Source organism: Seriola lalandi, unplaced genomic scaffold (genome assembly GCF_002814215.2).
Source record: "Seriola lalandi dorsalis isolate HSWRI2012SDOR001 ecotype SW California unplaced genomic scaffold, Sedor1 jcf7180002054861, whole genome shotgun sequence".
In the NCBI taxonomy this organism is placed as follows: Eukaryota; Metazoa; Chordata; class Actinopteri; order Carangiformes; family Carangidae; genus Seriola; species Seriola lalandi.
Window position 1 is genome coordinate 70,091 of NW_019525414.1, and position 19,803 is coordinate 89,893.

The 19,803-nt window shown below is 38.6% G+C and overlaps 1 protein-coding gene across 2 annotated transcripts; it reads left to right on the plus strand.

The window, feature by feature from the left end:
* Positions 1-2,262: 2,262 nt before the first annotated feature.
* sgk2a (serum/glucocorticoid regulated kinase 2a) lies at positions 2,263-18,142 on the plus strand. 2 transcript variants are annotated; one of them, XM_023427663.2, is made up of 13 exons: positions 2,263-2,415; positions 3,853-3,890; positions 4,431-4,492; positions 4,874-4,931; positions 5,622-5,705; positions 9,772-9,903; positions 11,125-11,237; positions 11,358-11,394; positions 11,499-11,585; positions 12,947-13,042; positions 13,853-14,008; positions 15,614-15,703; positions 16,809-18,142. In XM_023427663.2, exons 2-13 carry the CDS (start codon positions 3,876-3,878, stop codon positions 16,974-16,976), a joined length of 1,098 nt encoding a protein of 365 aa, XP_023283431.1. In that variant the 5' UTR covers positions 2,263-2,415; positions 3,853-3,875; the 3' UTR covers positions 16,977-18,142. The 2 variants fall into 2 exon arrangements, with proteins under 2 accessions (XP_023283431.1, XP_023283432.1); XM_023427664.2 differs by lacking the exon at positions 9,772-9,903.
* Positions 18,143-19,803: the final 1,661 nt, after the last annotated feature.

Genomic DNA, 19,803 nt, shown 5'->3' on the forward strand with positions numbered 1-19,803 from the left:
ATTAGTACATTTACTTCCTGAATAAGTTTCATTCCTGATAATGCAAGCTGTTTACACAGTCAGCTGGAACTGTAATCACCTTTCACAGGTGGACCCATTTTACATATGACCAAATTTTCACAAGTACTCTACAAACATTTGGACAAAACCATCAGTTAAAAATACTAAAACAGATTTACTAATAGGAACTGAGGAAAATATAAATGTTGACTAAAGAGACGTGAGGACTGTGGGCAGATGGCTATGTGACCGAAAACTGAGAAGAGTGAAATGCAGTGGCTGAGGCTGGTCAGGGAGGCTCCTACAAGCTTCAAATTTTGTGCAATAAAAAACGTTGAGTACTGTATTCAGTAACACTTAATATTACAGCTCCTTTATTTATCAGACTAATTCTATTACTATAACACAATACAGTGGAAATTAAATAAATACACTTGCTTTGTTCTGGCTGTTGGAAAAGGGTTGAGGGTTTTGACAGATGAGAGAAAACATTGACTGCAGCCTGGGTTGTCTGATTGTTCTTAAGTATTACTCACTTGTGTTCACTGCCTTGAAATTTTCCACATTGTTCTTTCTAAAAATGCACCATTATTGTAAAAACACGGGAGCTGTAATTTAAAATGTTACCCTCTGATAAATAATGTGAGTCAGAGAACAGAAGTAACAGTGTTTTAGTTTTTATCTCTATATGCAAAAGATTATAAATTATTTTTTAGCAATTCTTAATATATGAAAAGTACATTTTGCATTGGCATTTTAGCACAACTATGAAACCCAAATGGATTTCACACTATGATATTCCCACACTTGGTCACTAGAGAGTGCAAAAAAACACATTTTAGCACTATAAACATGGACTTGATATCTAGTTAATGGAGTTCTCTGCAGTTTACATGTGATGGAAACTCCATTTACAGTGTGTTCTTTGAAATGTTTACATTTTATGTCAGAATAGGTTAAAAAATAATGTTTAGATTTGGTATTGTGAGATGAAAGCAATTTTACTGGAAAGTTTTAAGGGCTCCTGGAATCTCGAATTTGACTTCTCTGTGTGTCTCTCTGGTGGGATTTGTGTATGCGCGTGTGTGTGCGTGTCAAGATAATTTTCGGTCACAAATGTCATTCAATCCACATGAATTAATAAACGTCCAAAGCTGTCTTGTCTGATTCATGTCTCTGATTCTTGTCTAATTTGAGGGATCACACACTGCATTTCCTGTGCTTGCACAGGTGTCTTCTGTGTGCTGTGCTATTGACTATAAACTAACTTTGCTTGTATCACATCCCCCTATCGACCATATTGTTGTCAACAGTTGGCTGTGGTGGTGGTGGCAACTCCTTTCACGCCCTTTTTACTCTCACTGCTTATCTTCATGTTCCACTGCAGAGGCCAGAAAAACAAGTGTGGCTGATAACCTGCTGCTGCAGCCTGATGCAGCAAAATGAGAGTACTCAATTGACTGTCGGGTGGTAAATGTTTCATACAAGAAGGTACAACAGTTGTGCATGACTTGTTTCTTATTCTTTGGAAGGAGGATGCTAAGAAGACTGGCTTTCAAAATAAAAGTATGCTTATTTGCAGAAGTGGAAAAGTTCCAAGTCAGCCTCTGTTAATAGTGTGTTCTGCTTATTGTTACTTCACTTGGATTTTTGAGCTTCACTGTGCAGAATCATGTATGTGCAGAGTTTGACACTAAGGCTTTTCTCCATTCACTTGCTGACAGAGGAAAGTGTGTCTGTGCTCAACACAAAGCAAGTTTAAGAGGAGTAATTACAAGAGTGTTTTGTGACATGACAACTACTTTAAAAGCCAGTGAATACAGTGAACCTTAAGTGCACCTCATAGAGACATCTTGTGTTTAGCAGTTAAACCTTTGATATACATGTATATACACATACAGACACACACACACACACACACACACATATATATATATATATATATATGTATATACTTAAAAAAGTACTTTAAATTATTTTAGTACAATTAAAGAGTAAATTACTAATTACTAAAGTACACCTGTGAAGTTGCTCATTTGAAATAAGTGTGAGAGCAGAGTCCGTTGTGTGTATTGTATTTGTATTTCTATATTTTAGAAAGCTCTCTGTATTTGTGCAACAGAAATATACAGTACATAGATAAACAAAGACAAAAAAATTACTTGCTACTTGCCTTATTTTGAAAGAGCCGAGCGGAGTAGTTTAGGCACACATACACCACCCCTCACTGACAGCCTTGCTTGCTCCACCTCACTTTTAAACTCTGGAACTCTTCATCAATGATTCACTCTCAGGAAGTTGACCTTCCTGAACTGACCTCAGCCTCCTGCACTCTCTCAGTCTGTTTTGAATCCCTTCAGGTTCCTGAACTGAGCACACTGCCTGCACACTGACCTCCTCATTCTCTGCACACAGGTGAGCAAAGTGGTCACCTGGATTATCTGTGCGGTGCTTGTTTATTCCTAAATTACAGAGACTGTTTTCTGCATGTTCTGCTTGTGTTGGTAAGGTCTTTTTGAAAGGGTTCTGTTAAAGCAGCATGCTAAGAGCCTTATTGTGCTGCTGCATTACAGTGCAATCCAGGAAAGACATCTGAGATACTTATAGTGTTTATAATGACCTCAGGATATTGAGCTCCCTGTGATATCACTTTTAGGCTGATATAGGTTTATATTGGATTCATAGTCATATTTTTGTAGGTTATCCAATCTGTACTGAGAAACCACATGAATTCTTTTTTAATGAAAAGTCTTAATATTATTAAAAAGGCGCTGTAGTAAATAAATATTTAAATTTGACTTGTGGCACTGATACTTTTATACAGATTATTCCTGAAAAAAATGTGCAGATTATGGATCTTTTCTGTTTGGGGTTCAAGGCTGTGAAAGAAAGCTTTTCTTGTCTGATTGCACTGCAGCTGGTTTTTGGAGTTTGGCGTGATTTTGTGATTCAGAGTCTCGTGCTCACTCTGAGGAATAAACCTTTGGACAGAGAACAGCTGTTTGCCTCAGGAGGTTTTACCTTAATGTTACTGGCAAATGATAAGCAGCTTTACTTGCCTGTGGAAGATCATTGTTATGTTATCATAATTTATTACTGTGGAGTGGGTGATGGTTTTAACTTGCTGGCATTCCCCCTTATTTATTAAGAAACCTTTGCTTTGAGGTCTCAGATTAATTCACTATGACTTGAAAGCCTATTCAGGAGTTGCATTTTATTTTTGACTTGCAGTGTCTTTATCAAAACTCCAAAGTCAACAATGAACATGCTTTTACTTCAGAATATATCTTATGTATTCACCTTTTTGGATTACATGTCAGTAAGATGTTTTCTTTAGGTAGATGTATAAAGGTAAATGTGGACAGACTGCCATAAACATGAGAACAATTTGGACCATTTCAAACGATTTAAACAGCACTGTAATTCAAAAAAGTCTTAGTGACAGGAAATATACCAAATAGATTTAGATAATGCCCAGATGTTGCACAGACATTAAAACTAATGATGCAAGTTCTCCATATAGTGATCTCCATGAGTGTCAGGGATTTTGAATATTCAGGATAAAATCTTATTTTCATCATATTTTTGTGGCTGCACCAGGATTGACTAATATACTGTAGATCCAAAGTATGGAGCTTCAGCTCAAGTAATCAGGACCTTTATTTCATTTTTACACACACACACACACACACACACACACACACACACACACACACACACACACACACACACACACACGCCAAGCTTTTTATGACTCTCGTGAGAAGAGGGTTGTAGGTTAGAATCACAAACTTCAACAGTTGCTGACCTCCTCTCCTCTCTCTTCATCTCCTCTCCTCTCTGTTCTCTCAGTGACAGTGGAATGGATAATAGCTATGGCACACAGTAATGTGAGTATCTTTGAGCTGAGTTTTGACACTGTCTCTTTTATGTTACTTGTTCCTAGATTTGACTTTGTTTGACTCTGGGCGGTTTAACCATGTGACAGAGGAAACGTCTGATGCCTAACTCCAGATTTCAAAGAGGTTGTTTGTTTAACAAATGTCCGAATGTTAACAAACTACATCCCCGGTATCCGGTTTTGGGTTATTCTCTAAACCAACACTGTTATAATTGAATTGGGTGACAACTGTGTGGAATGCATGAAATATATCAAACAGATGATCTCCAGCAGTGAGAGGTTTTCATCAGGGGGTCTGTAGCTGCACAGTCGTATGCTGTGATGTGACTCAGATTTTCATGTTTTATCTTTAGGCTCAATATTTATATCAACATTGTCACTGTCACTGCTGCTGCTCAATGGTGCATGTGAATAGAAGTGGTTGTCTTTAAATACCACTTATTTATTGGTTATGTATCTTTAATTAGACAAATCAATGCAAAGTGCAGATTTCTTTAATTTTGTTGACTTGTGTTTTATCTTCTTCCAGTTGCGCTCACCGTCCTCCTCTCCTCATGATGACATCAATCTGGGACCTTCAGCAAACCCACAGTCAGTAGCTCTGCTCTCATGGCACCAGCATGTAACTGTTTTTATTGTAACACACAACTATACAGATACCAGTCCAGCAAAAACAGAATGTTACTGTCTTTGCTGGTGGCGTTTCTTTGCTATTGATCCTTCTGAGAAAATTCTGTGACTCAATTTAGTAAAACTCCAACAAACACCATCATTAATGACTGTTTATATTCTGTGTTTATATTCTGTGTTTTATGCATCAGAACATTCTTGAAGAAAACACCACTTTTGTGAGAAGGGCCAGTTTTAACAAATGACTTGCTGGTGACTTTTCCAGCATTTGTAAGTTACTGCAAATACAGTGCTAATATTGTATAATGCGTTTCATAGATTACTCTCTCTCTCTTGTGTCAGTGCCAGGCCCACTGACTTTGACTTCTTGGCTGTCATTGGCAAAGGGACCTTTGGAAAGGTAACACTGAAACAATTACTTATTCATCTGTCTCTCCACTGAAAATATTTTTCTCTCAGAGGCTTCCTTATTGTAACTGATTCACTTCACATATGCGCCAGAGAAACTTCTCAATCTGGCATGGGGTTACGTTACATAAAATGATAAACCCTTTAACAGGTATTAATGGTGGGCCATATAGATTAAGAGTTCCTCTCTGTGGATCCAGTTTGCAGCAGCGATTTTATTGTAGTAGAAGAGGGAGAGAGATTGGTGACAGGGTCAAAGAGAGTCTACGTGCTGACTTCTGTCTGATCAAAATGTACTGTCTGCTTCATGAATTATTAACTTTACAATCCATTTAGGCCTTTTAAGGTTACCTGAACATCACCCAGTCAATGGAACAGCAAATTACTAATACAATGCCAGTAAAATGGCACCAAAGGAGTGTTTCACATAAAGAATACAATAAACTCTTAATATGAATTCTTTGCTTTGTTGGCAGGTTTGTATTTAAACATGAAAATTATGTTAATCCTGTTTAGGGTGAAGTCTTTGTATTAAACACTTCTCAGATTTCTCAGTATCATCTGTTTGCACAGATCACATATCTGTGTTGTATGTGCTGTTCTCAGAGGTTTGATGCGTGTGTGGAGATGGTGGCAGAGACTGTTTACCAAACAAATCACTCACAAACAAACCTTCATGCAGGTCCTGCTCGCCAAGCTCAAAGCCGACAACAAATTCTACGCTATCAAAGTGCTGCAGAAGAAAGTCATCCTGAAGAAGAAAGAGGTGGGCTTTTGGACATTTCCAATCTCAACTCAGCTGTTCCTTTCTGAATTTATTATTTCTTTATGAACACCAACCAAACAACACAAATGCTCAGGGCCCATATTCACAAAGCATTAGTCATGCTAAAAGTTTTTACCTAAAAGTTTTCTCTAAGTCCTATTCACAAAGCTGCTGAGACCAACTTTTACTAAGAAAAAGCAAAAACTCCCAAGCTCAGAGTGCGACTCCATTGCTATTCTGCTTGCAGGAACCATAGCGATTGGTTGATGAAAGACCGTCTGTACCAGTGAAAATGAATGTGCAACATCCTGCAGTGATAATAAAAAGACCACTGAGAAATAAACAAATACAAATTAAATAATGACGAATTAGGTGCTATTTAGTAGTGCGTTGTCCAAAATGCATCCGTATGATGAGGTTTGTGTCAACCCAGGAGAATTTAATTTTACTATATATTCACTGTAATGTAGTTGTAGTCCCGGCTGTGGGTTGAGGTGTGTGAAGATTTCCCCTGTCTCCCACCAGGTGACATCCAGGTGGAATATAATCCTTTCAAACAGCTGCCTCAGGTCACTCTTCATTAAGATCCATGACTCGCGTGTAGATCCTGGACACTGTACAACAATGTCTACAGCTGTACAGGCAGCATCCGCTACATCCTTGTGTGTTGATGGTTTGATTTTGTTTTCCTGTTTCCAAATCCCTCCTTGTCTTGCGATGGTGCAATAATTTTTACATGCGTTCTATCTCTGGCACCGATCACAGTGGGTAGACTGACCATGAAGCTGCTTTATTTCTCTGTAATTGTTGAACATCTAAAAGAAATTGTCCTATGATGTCAGGTCAGAGCGCATTTATTGTTAGGTGAATAGATTGGCTTTTTTCTGTTGCCAACATAGACTGTAAATAAAGATGGGTGTAGCCTCCATGATGTCACCCATAGGTTTCTGAAGAGTGGTTTTGAAGCTCAGAGGGGCCGTACCGCCGTCGCCATCTTGCCATTACCTGACTCCGCCGAACTCCTGGCTAATCCAAAAATAGGAAAGGAAGAAGACGCGTGTCAAACTGAGACTTCGGGTTCATGCTGGCTTGGGGCAGGCATATGCTCACCCGCCTATCACTCAAAGTGGCATGCCCTTAATTGTGCAGAACTTTAAGCCTTAATAAAATTAAAATGAGTGAGTTATATAAAAATTCACCCTGTGTACAGTTGTCATGAAGGAGGAAATTAGCTATGGAGACCAAAACTGATTTTTGTACCAGACTATAAACATGTTTCTTTCTGCAGTAAAGTTGGGGGGATTGACTTGCTTTTGGAGCTTTCAAGCGGCCATTCAGAGAACAACCTCAGAGGTTGAAGCTTGGTTGCCAACTAGCACAACATTGCCAAATACTTAATTTCTGCATTTATCGGGTAGTTTCAGTTAGTTGGAGATGTTACTTAATCCCTCACAAACTCCTCAATGATCATTATTCCCTTGTGATTGAGTTTGTATCTTTTAAGTAATTCAGCATCGTTTAAGGTTTCCAAAACACTGCAACGTGGAATGACAGCAGCCATTTATGATTCTTTGTGATTTGGTCTCAGTGGGTTAGGAGTCCTTTCCACTATTTCTAACTTCTCCTAGGCTTAGGAGCTACTTTTAGCCTTAAGATGCTTCGTGAATATGATTTTCAGAAACGCACTGTTGTGGCTTAAAAAATTAACTTTTCATTTGAATCCCATCAGATCAAAATAATGTGAAAATTATAAATATACTGCTGCCTCTAAACATATGAACTAAACCGTCAAGTGATTAAGACATGATTTTTTATTGGGTTCATAACCAGGAAATCCTTCAGAATAAATGAATGTATTTTGAACTACACAGTGCTCTGATGTGCCAGGGTAAAGTAGATGATGGTGGAAAATGTCCCAACTTGAACCAAAAGAAAATGTGTGTAGTATGTGTAGTGTGTGTAAGTATCTTTGAGTGTTATTAGTAAACAGTGTTTTGACCCAGCAACATGATCTGAATCTTATCTTATCTACAGCTTGTTCTGTACAAAGGACATATTTTATGACTCTGGGAAAACAAACTGAGCCACTTGTGTGTTCATCCAACAACTGAAAGAGATTCTGTCCAGACGCTTGTTGTCCTTTCATTTGGAGCATTTACTTCTTGCTCAAGTTGAAGCGTTATGTGGCTTTATGAACAGAGATGGTTAATCCATTTCATTCCTCCTGTAATTTTCTGAAACTTAAATTACAACGTCAGTCCTCTAAATCTAAATGACATTTCCCTCATTAATGTGTCCTGACTCCTAACTGAGCTGCATGGCGCATTTGTTTGTCACTCACAGGCTGATTAACTGTCATTTACTTAATTTTAATTCCAGTTTTTATCCAAATAATTACATAGATTCAGCATTTCTCTTACACAGTAAAGAGCTCCTGTAAAACCCAGACATTTCTCCTCAGTGGTTAGAAAGCTTTTGTGATTCATTTCTGCCTTTAAATGAAGAATTATTAAAAAACTCGACTTGATAAATCCAGTTTATTTTTAGGACAGTGTTAAAATAGTGTGGAATATTATATATATATATATACTGTATATATATATTAAGATATTGAAATAGAAAATGTGACATTTTTAAAAGAAACTCAAAATGTCCTTGCTTGTACTGAAAATGATAAAAAACAATTCAAATCAAAATGTATGTTTCAAACATATTAAATCATAATAATAATTTTTAAAAATAGAAAAAACAAATCCAAACTACAGATATTAGAACGCAGAGTATGCAAAGATTTAACAAATGAGAGTATCTATTGCATTTTGTCACCTAAAACACTGTAGGAAACTGCTTAATGGGGCTATGTTTTGCTATTGCTACATAGCCAACATTAGCATTAGCAGCTGTTTACCTACTCTAGAGAAAAGATTATGAGTTCAGCATCAAACTTCATTCCTTTACTCTCCAACAGCTGTTTCCAGCAGTGGAAAGCTACTCCAATGTTAACTCATGTTTCTTCTTGTTTCTTCAACTTCTTTTCTTCTACTGAAGTTAGCATGCTAATTAGCTAGCCCTGGCCCACTCCAGCCTGTCTCACCCTCTCCAATAGTGACTGACTAGCCTCCAATCTGTCCTGAAGACATAGCACTGCTCACAGGACATATTATAACCTCTTGTATTGTACAGACAAAGAGGGCTGAAGCTCTTGTCAAGTGACAGTAGCTTCCACCTGCTGCTGACAAGAAACCAATACATGTTGCTCTCAAATTGAACTATGTCCCACAAACCACCACAGCAAATACACTTCAATTTGTTTGGAAATATGTATTTTCTCTATGGCTGGGATATTTGTGGCGTATACTCATCTCCATCTCACTGGCACATCAGAGTTTTGTAGTTTTTCTCACACAGCCTGGAGGTGATGCCAACATGAAGAGACACAGTTTCCTATTGGTTCGTCTAGTTAAATATTGCTTTGTCTCCTCCTCATCTCTTCATGCTTGTGATCCTACTCCTCTCCTCACATTTCCCTTGTAACTCCTCTCTTTGACGCCTCCACTCTATCCTCTCACACATCTTCACACCTCCTCCTCACTACCTTCTCTCCTGCTCATCCTCTTCCTCCGCTTCTTTGCTTCTCCACATTCAGTTTCTTCTCTCTGCAGGCACAAATACTGTAATCTTGTAGTTAGCAGCTTCATCTTGTTAGCTTTCTCTTGGGTACACTGTTGATATTTCTGATTGTGCATTCATCTTATTTCATAAATAGACTTGGAATTTTTAATCTATAATGTTGTGTGCCATCCCAGATGCCAAGCTGGTGATGTTGTGAAACCATTGACTGAAAAAGGCATTACAGCAACCGTGGTATATAACTCCAGTGATTTCACACAGATAAGGAAGAAATCATTCAATCACTATTAGCTGCCCCTCTCGTGGTCCCTGATTTATATGTATTAACAACATACGCAACTTACACATAACACAAAAAAATGCAAGCTAGCAAAGGTGTGTTTGTTCCCTTCTCTACCTTTATTCTGTTTCTCCTTTTTCTCTTGTCTCTCTTTAGCAAAAAAACATTATGGCTGAGAGAAATGTGCTGCTCAAGAGTTTGAAACACCCGTTTTTGGTTCGGCTCCACTACTCCTTCCAAACCCCAGAGAAACTCTACTTTGTCCTCGACTATGTGAATGGGGGAGAGGTACATGTCTTAAACTGAAAAAGTATATACATGAACATGAATAAATTAATAACATCAATCGACTTTGTTTTTACATCACATGTATTTTGTGAAAATAAAGCACTTTGTACAATATCAATAAATCACAATCATGCTCACTTTCAGACATTAAATGTTTCCTATAATAAACAAGGCAATTATCGATAAGATTAGCACTTTGTAGATTTAATAGTGTGTTAGTCAGATTACCTGTGACATCTAGTAACATCAGATTACCATGTCACAGTAACAACAAGTTGGACGGGAAGCAACAGGATTGATTTCTTTATTGTGAGATATACATATATGATTTTCTCAGTCTGTATAATTGTACCAAACTACCAAACTGTCACTAATTATTTGACAATATAGTCCGAAAAGTTCAAAACTTTGGGAAATATGCCTATTTGATTTGTTGTAGAAAATTAATACAACTCTCACATCAAACAGTTACCTGCATCTGTCCATATATCCGCTGACAAATGAACCACCTCTATTTTGTTTGTTAAATTGTACAAAAACCAAAAAATACCTTTGGTCATAGGCAGGCTAGTTGATTCCCCCTTCTTTCAGTCTTTCTGCTAAGCTAGGCTAAACAGCTGCTACCAGCAGCAGATGGTATCATTACCTTATGGAATTCTCCATAAGAAAGAAACAACAAAACAAATGACTGAGGCTATCATCTTAAACTAGCCTCTTAAATAAATTCCTGGGCCAACTGTATTATAACTATAACATTATTCATTGCTGTGTAGGTTTATAAAGCTGTTAATGTCCAAACCTAGAATGAACTGGAGCTAAAACTGGTTTAACATCATATCATGTTATTGCTGTGTTCAGCTAACAAATAAAAGCAGACACAATTCAATGGCGTGCAGCCACCAGAACTGTTATCAAACACTCAAATTTTTCTTTGCGCTGCTATGCTGTTGGTCAGGTGTTTTGGCCCAGACAATGGTTGAAAGTATTTATTATTTGTTTATATTAATATTTAGTTTTGCATGATGTGTGTAATCATTGCTCTCCCTTCCCCTGTCATTTTGGCTGTCTCCTTATCTGTAATTTCTCTGTCCTCTTCTATCAACTCTTTTTAAATGTCTTTTTTATCCATCCATCCATCCATCCATCCATCCATCCATCCATCCATCGATCCATCCATCCATCCATCCATCCATCCGTCCATCTCTTTCTGTCTCTCTGCAGTTGTTCTTCCACCTGCAGAGAGAGAGATGTTTCTCTGAGCCCAGAGCGAGGTTCTACACCGCTGAGGTAGCGAGTGCTATAGGCTACCTTCACTCTCTCAACATCGTTTACAGGTCTCAGACTGACAGACTCACACATACAGGCTCACGTATTTCTTAAAATATGAGATAAATTCACAAGTGATTCATTTTTGCTATCTACACTGATAATATGCTCATTTGTGTTCACTGTAGAGATCTGAAACCAGAGAATATTCTTTTAGACTCTCAGGTGAGTCAGATTTGTCAGGTGTTTTGAAATTGTAAATTTTAACTCCTTAATTTGTATTTGTCACTATTGTGTGAAGAATGGCTGCTTGTGTTCTCTGTGTACAGGGCCATGTGGTGCTAACAGATTTTGGGCTGTGCAAAGAGGGTGTAGAGCCAGAGGGAACCACCTCCACTTTCTGTGGGACTCCAGAAGTTAGTAAAAAGTACACATATAATTAGGAAAAGGACATCAGAAAGACATACTAAAAATCAAGTCATATAACATACATCACTCATGTTTAAACTTGACTGACACCTACAAGTGTCAGAATATTTTATATATATTAATAATAAATAATAATAGTACATTTAATTTATATAGCCCTTTTCAGTACACAAAGACGCTTTACATGAGTTAAAATGAACACAGAAACATACTAAAAATATGCAGCATACAACCTTATTACATATTAAAAGCAGTTCTGAAGAAGTGAGTTTTGATTAGGTATTTGAACATGGACAGATCGGTGCAGTCTCTGATGTGTTTGGGAAGAGAGTTCCAGAGGGAGGGGGCAGCTATGGAAAAGACTCTCTCACCCCAGGGTTAGGGTTAGGGAGTGTGATGGTGGAGAAGGCCAGTGAGGTTGGAGGGGACCTGGTAATGGAGGGCTTTGTAAATGAGAAGAAGGTATCATAGGAGTGAGAGTGGGTAAGCAGGCGAGCAGCAGAGTTCTGGATATACTGGAGTTTGTTCAGGACTTTGGATGATGAGCCATAGAGAATGCTGTTGCAGTAGTCCATTCTGGATGGATATTCTGACTCCGAGGTGTGTGGGGAGGAAGACAGGGGGGAGTTGTCTGTAGAAAGGCAGAAGTTGTGAGTGGTTTTGGTGACCGATTTGGGACCAGTGATAACCATGTCTGATTTATCACAGTTTAGTTTGAGGAAGTCTGCTTGCATCCATGTTTATTTTCAGTTTTTTTCAGTGAGGCAGTTGGTCAGAGTGGAATAAATTGCAGTCGTGATGGATTTTGTGGAGATGTAGAGTTGGACGTCATCAGCTTACCAAGGGGGAGCATGTAGAGGATGAACAGGAGAGGACCAAGCACCGAACCCTGGGGGATGCCTTGGGACAGAGGAGCGGTGGAGGAGGTGCAATTGTTATATTGATGAACTGTTATCTGTTTGTGAGATATGACATTAGCTAGGAGAGGGCTGTACCAGTGATGTTGAGGGAGGATTCAAGGCAGGAGAGGAGAATGGTGCGGTTGATGATGTCGAAAGCTGCAGTGAAGTCAAGGAGGATGAGGATGTTGAGGTGACCAAAATCTGAGGAGAGGAGGTTTCTGTGCTGTGTTGTGAGTGAAAACCAGATTGAAATGGTTTGAACAGATCATTGGAGGTGAGGTGAGCTTACTCTAATTGATGAGTAGAATCTAAATCTTTTATCGACTCAAACCTACTAACTTGCAGTCAGATTATAAAGGTCAGGTTTAGTAAGTCTTGTCTATCTCCTCCTAAATCATATTAACTCTTTCTCTTTTCCTCTTTTCTGTCCGTCTCTCTGTCGGCAGTACTTGGCTCCAGAGGTTCTTCGTAAAGAACCATATGACAGGACAGTGGACTGGTGGTGTCTGGGAGCAGTACTCTATGAGATGATCTACAGCCTGGTACGTGTTCGTGTGTGTGGTGTGTGTGGTGTGCGTGTGTGCGTGTGTGCGTGTGTGCGTGCGTGCGTGGTTGATTTATGGGTTATGCCTTTTGGAAATATACAGGTACAGTTTATCTTTGGTTGGCATTTAAAATGTAATGGTATTTTGGGAAATGTGCTAATTCACTTTTTTGTCTAGAGTTGAAGAGAAGTCGATGAGAAAATCGATACCTTTCTCGTGTCTATACACTAAATATGAAGCTACCAGAATCTCTGAACCTCACAAATTTAATTCATTCAATACAAAAACTGAAGTGTAATCATAACTATCCTGTTTCCAGTCTTTATGCTAAGCTAAGTTAGCTAGCTGCTGTCAGTAACTTAATATTTCCCAGACATGAGAGTGATATCGATCTTCTCATCAAACTCTGGACAAGAAAGCAAATAAACGTATATGCCTGTGCCAACACCATATGCAGGTCAAGTTAATTTTTATTTATATAGCGCCAAATCACAACATAAGTTAGCTCAACAAGAGATGCACAAGATAAAGTTCTGAAAAATGTCTGTATATTGCATTTATGTGTACATGAAATCTTTATCTCCCTTTCAGTCATGTGATTAAGACATAGGCTAAAACCTGTATATCCCTACAAGTAACTACGAGTAATGAAGTGAAGCATGACACAGGGAAATAGTGGTACTAAGAAAAGTTTACATGAATTTTCTGTTTCCTTACAAGTCTACATATCTATGGAAACTTTCTATGGAAAGGTGTGCTAAATTGCATTTCATACAAATGACATCTGTACTCGTCCCTTTGCTTCAGCCTCCTTTTTACAGTCGTGATGTCGGTGAAATGTATGATGGGATCCTCCACATGCCACTACCTCTGCCTCCAGGGAAGTCTGAGGCTGTCTGCTCCCTGCTACTGGGTCTCCTGCAGAAGGACCAGCACAGGCGCATCGGGGCCATTGCTGACTTTGTGAGTGTGTTATGTCTTTCAACTTTAGCTGTAGATTGAAACAAATGGTTTCCCAGACAAGACATAAGCCTAGTCTTAGACAGAGAATATTTTCAAAGGAAATGCATTACATTTTGCTTTAAAGACTGCCTGTTAGTCTCCCACTCCATCCTACCCTCACTGAACAAGGCTTAGTTCTTTCAAAAATATAAAACATTATTTAAGTGGTTTGAACTTTTTCTAAAGGACACACCCTCCGACAAAATTTGAAAGATAATCAGACACCCAAAATGACCTCACAGTTTCTTCCATCCATGCATCCATTTTCTGCCTCTTATCTGGGGTCAGGTCGTGGTGGCAGCAGGTCAAGCAAAGTAGTCCAGATGTCCCTCTCCCTGCGAACGTTTTCCAACCCTTCCTGGGGATCCCAACGCGTTCCCAGTTTTATAATCTCTCCAGCATATTCTGGGTTGGACATGCCTTCCAGGCAGAACCCAGCTTCCAATGGAAAGCACCCAGTAGGCACCCTAACCAAATGCTGAGACCAACTCAACCGAGCTCCCTCCAGATGTCAGAACTCTTCAGCCTGTCTCTAAGGCTGAGCCCAGCCATCCTGCGAAGGAAACTCATTTCAGCCTCTTGTATCTGAAATCTCATTCTTTCAGTCTCTACCAGAGCTCATGACCACAGGTGAAGGTCAGACTGAAGATCCACTGGTAAATCTAGGACATTGTCTGCTGGCTGAGCTCCCTCTTTACCTCAACACTTTGGTACAACACCTGCTTCACTGCTGACGCTGCACTGAAATGCCTGTCAGTCTCCCACTCCATCCTACCCTCACTGTGAACAAGACCCCAAGATGAGATGAGAGAAACTCCATTCCAACCTGAAGACACTACCATTTCCTGGCACAGAACATGACTTCAGACTTTTAGGTGCTAACCCACATCCCACCCACTTCATACAAACTTGCCCCAGTGCTTGCTGAAGGTCCTGGTCCAACAAGGCCAGAGCCACATCATCTGCAAATAAAATTTGCAGATTTAGAATTCTGAGGCCCCCAAGCCGGAAACACTAGCCCCCTCCAGCTGCACCTTGAAATCCTGTCCATGAAAATCACAAAGAGGATTAGTGATAAGGGACAACTTCGGCTGAGGCTAACACCAGGAACGTGTTTGACTTTCACGGAGAGACCCCTCTCACTTTGGTTATACAGGGACCCAATAGCCCCGGAATGTATTTTCTGTTGTTTTGAATTTTAAAACTGGGTGTGCACTGCTTGTGCAACTGGGTTGGGGGTTGCGATCAAAATGATAGCGAAGTAACTGCGCAACCTGCTATATCCAGTTTTTTTATGGCCAGACCAACTAATCAGATATAACAAGAGCAACATAAAATACTTTTCAGTTATTTTGGGATTTTTGGGATGAGCTGGGATGATTTGGTGGGGCAGTGCAGGCCAGGCCAGAGGCCTGGACATGCTGATCCCTGGCTTTGAAGATTTGTTCATTATTTATTTCTCATACTTATTCTGTGGGAGTGTGGGAATGTGTCTGAATTCCTAATGGGAAGAATGCAAGTATATTTACACAGTACATGTGTAACTTTTCTTTCTTTTACTTACAGTTAGAAATAAAGAACCACACATTCTTCTCTCCAATCAACTGGGATGACCTTTACCACAAGAGAATCACTCCTCCTTACAACCCTAATGTGGTGAGTTATGTGTGGCTTCTTCTTTGTGAACTTTAACTGTCACAGACGGGCTCAGGGAATGTGACAAGAAGGGAGTCCACATTAAAAAAAGGTTATACAAAAAATGATTACATGTAAAGGTTACACAAATAAACAATGGGGTGTGGAGACCAGCAAGTTTAGCCATGAAAGCATCACATGAGAGAGCAAGTGAGCACATAGGCCAGCTTTTATAGTCTGGAAGGCCCAAAAACTTCATCAGATGAAGACTGTCCCATGTCAAACACATTGCCTGCTGAGGTCGGCCAGGACAACCTCCGAAACAGTGGGAAGGCCGTCACACTGCACTCTGCCCTCTGTCAGCTGTGTGTGTCTGTCTAGACATTCTGGTGCCTTCTCAAATATCACAATCATTTACCCTACCTCGAGGGTTTTTCTCACCCACAACACATTTTCCAGTAGGATCAGCCAACATAACCCGCCCTTTTATTCTTCTCTAAATCTAAGTTATTTTCCATATTTTCTTAAATCCCTTATCCTCTCTGTCATTCCTCTTTATGAGGCTTCATATTCTTTATTTGGATTGCAATCCAAGCTAATTTCTTTGATTAATGTAATTTTTATTATATTATTTTTAACTCAACTCATCCTTCACATTTGTCTAATAGGCCGAATAGAGGCACATTTACAGTTCGATGTTCTAAGTTTTATAGCTAAAAATCTATTTTTGTCAGTTCAGTCATAGTGGCTTCAAATCATCATTGAGTGTACAAACTGTATGTATGTAGCCTATTTCTTCTTCTTTAAATGTTAGAAACATCATTTATTGTGCATCCAGAGGGTTTTTCTTGAGGGTAACCTTCACCAATGCCTTCCTTTGGAAGCAACTGGTTATAGGCATAGTAACTTTTATTTGTCTGAAATGCACAGGTACAAATGAACACTTGAAACGTTGTGCAGGTTACAGTTTAGCCACTGTCCTAAATGAGTGTACACAGTATGTGTACCTCCAAGAAACCACAGCAACATTAATAATGATTTAAACATTTAACAGCAGCCTACTTCATAGAGTAAGTGACCTGCCAGAAGAAACTTCACCTCATGACCTAATTTTTTCCTCTTTCAGAGAGGCCCATCCGACACTCAGCATATCGATCCAGAGTTCACCAGAGAAATGGTTCCTAACTCTGTGAGTCGGACCCCGGAGCTCAACGCCAGCACCAGCTCCAGCTCCAGCTCCAACAACGCCTTCAATGGGTTTTCCTTTGTCGCCAGTGAGGACAGTTTTCTGTGAGATCCTGACAAACAGATCAAATAGAGTGATCACACTTCTTTTGAGTTTAGATCTCATGAGAATAAAAGCTCCTCATGTACTATGGTAACCATTGCAGAAGTCCCACAGTGCATCTATCATGTTTGACTACAGGGATTTCCAAATTGTTCCTCGAGGTGCAGGAAATCTTACCAAATATACAGGGCTCATAAGAAGTGGGAGCATCTTTAAGATGCAGTGCAAATTATTTTTATTCCATTCATTTGCAAATGGATGAAGAGGAAGTGAAGCAGAATTTACACAAAAGATGTTTTATAATTCTTTTATACTCTGTTTAAAAAGAGAGAAAAAAATCACAACATCCTCTTCCTGTGTACATCCAGACACTATGTGAACACTAATTCTAATCTGTGAGTTCTCCAACACTTTTACCAATTCCAGTATGGTTTTCTAACCCTAACCCTTCCTTAAAGTATCTTTGACCAAATATCAATGGAGGTGAAAAAACATCAAAAAATATTCTTACTAACAGATATATAACACTGTGAGTCATGCAGAAGGTGTGAAACAATGGCTACTAGTCCTCACAACAATTAACCTATTTGTTAATATACCATGATGATGCACTGCTGATAAAAAAACACTCCATGTTGCAGACCTTTATGCCTAAACGTCAGCTAACTGCACCTCAGTGTGCACATGATGTGGATAACATGGTTTATTATGTGGATCATTGTTTTGTTGTCTGTATTGTAATTGAAGAAAGGATAGATTATTTCAGTTTATAGATAGCAGCCATTAATTTGTCATTAATTAGTTTTATTTTATGATATGTAACAGGCTAAAACAGTTCATGTTATCATGAAAATACTGTGTCTTACATCTGTAAATATACAGTAGCAGCTTTGCAATCAGATTATGTACTGTAGTAATGTGATTTTATCAGTGTAAATCATGAAGTGCCTCTCTGCACTAAAACTGTAATCCTGCATGCAAACTTGTTATTCCCTGATTGATCATGTAAACAGAGAGACTGACGTTACACACTGTCGGGTCACGCTGCCAGCAGCAGCATCATTGTGGGTTGATGATAGCGATGCAAAAATCCATGTGTGTGTGTGTGTGTGTGTGTGTGTGTGTGTATGTACATAGAAAACTTGTTAATAAATCTAACAGCTGTCAAAACATTTTCATGTTCTTTTGAATGAACCATTAAATATGATGTGTACATAACAGAAACAATGTTTTTGATAATTAAGTAGTGTGAGGCTTGTAGTTTTGCATTTTACAAGTACAGTTGTGAGGTACTTTGACTTTACTTGAGTATTTCCATTTTCTTCTGTTTTACCTCCTTCTTCCAGCTATAAGCACAGTGTTTTAATTATTTTGTATATAAAAGACAATCAGCTTTCAAACAGGATGCATATAAATGTGTATATATATATATATATACACACAGGCACACGCACACACAGACACACGGACATTTGTCAAATTTTGAATTAAAACAGGTTTGAATATTCTTATTACATTACAAAATAAGGATTTTTAGGTCTCAGTTATAACCAAAAATGTCTTTTGCCGAGTCAGTTCCACCTCCACCAAGTCCAACAAAAATTGTGCTCACACATTATAGCATTAGTGATAACGATCATGTAAAGTTACTTTGCTTTTATTCTGGTGATAATAGGCTTCTTTTGTACTTTGCATATGATTCTGAATGCAGGACTTTTACTTATAACGGAGTATATTTACATTGTTGTAGATCTGAATACTTCCTCCATTGTTTTATTAAAACGACTTCCTCCTTTTTCACTTCCAAGTAGGTGTTCAAAGACTGATTATTCTGGACTTGACTAAAACCTGATCATATTATTGCAACTCTGTTGGCGGCAATCATGGCCAATCCCATTGGCGCTCAGCAGTTTCACAGCCATGACATACTGATGGTTTGATATACAGTGTGTTTGCATGCTTGGATGAGTGTGTTACCAAGGGTGTCAACAAACTGCATTCATCCATGAATGGTGCCAACAGAACAGGCCTGTACTATGAGGCAAGTTCAACATACTCAGGATAACTTTTAGTTATCTGGCTTGACTGAACCTGATATTAACTGTCCTGATAACCTGTACTTACATGTCATAAATCAACTGGCTCAGTTAACCCTGGGTTCACCTATCCATTTATGAGTTGTTAATTATAAGCAACATCGTCAGAACCATGAATGAAGTACTTTATACGATAGGAGTACAAATGTTGATACTTGCTGGTAAATTCGGTTATAGCAATGTCCAAAAGTGATATTCAACAAGGTGAAATGTAAACAATATAATCACATGACTGGAATAGACAATATTATTTCCATGTCTAAATATAATTTCTATTAAAGTCAGACTAAAGATATATATTATATAAAGATAAATAAGTGCATGAATTATCATTATGTTTGAGTATTTTTGCTCCTAATTCTGATGATAAACAAACTGTTATGAACATGTGATGCAGATAAAACAGTTAAGGTTAATGTAAGACTGTTTCTGCTGCAGAGAGGAGAGAAATAAAAGAGGAGAGAAGTAGTTGATGTCTGATGATAATCATGGAAATAATAACAGTGTGTGGCTAATTTTTCTAATCAATGACATCAGAGGTTTAGTTTTTATTTCCAGTTGTGGTCACAGAGTGTTATTCTGAGCTGCAGGGATGAAGAAGAGAGTTAAAAATTCATCACTGTCAGGAATCCTGACAGATTAAAGAATATTTGTTCAATTAAAATGAAGCTATAATAGTTATTATATAGGCTATTTAGCGTGATAAACTCTCTGTGCATTTTTCGAAACCTTTTTTT

Coding starts and splice junctions, on each gene's coding strand:
- sgk2a (XM_023427663.2), top strand. Junction 4,493..4,873: donor GGACCTTCAGCAAACCCACA/GTCAGTAGCTCT, acceptor CTCTTGTGTCAG/TGCCAGGCCCACTGACTTTG. Junction 9,904..11,124: donor ACTATGTGAATGGGGGAGAG/GTACATGTCTTA, acceptor GTCTCTCTGCAG/TTGTTCTTCCACCTGCAGAG.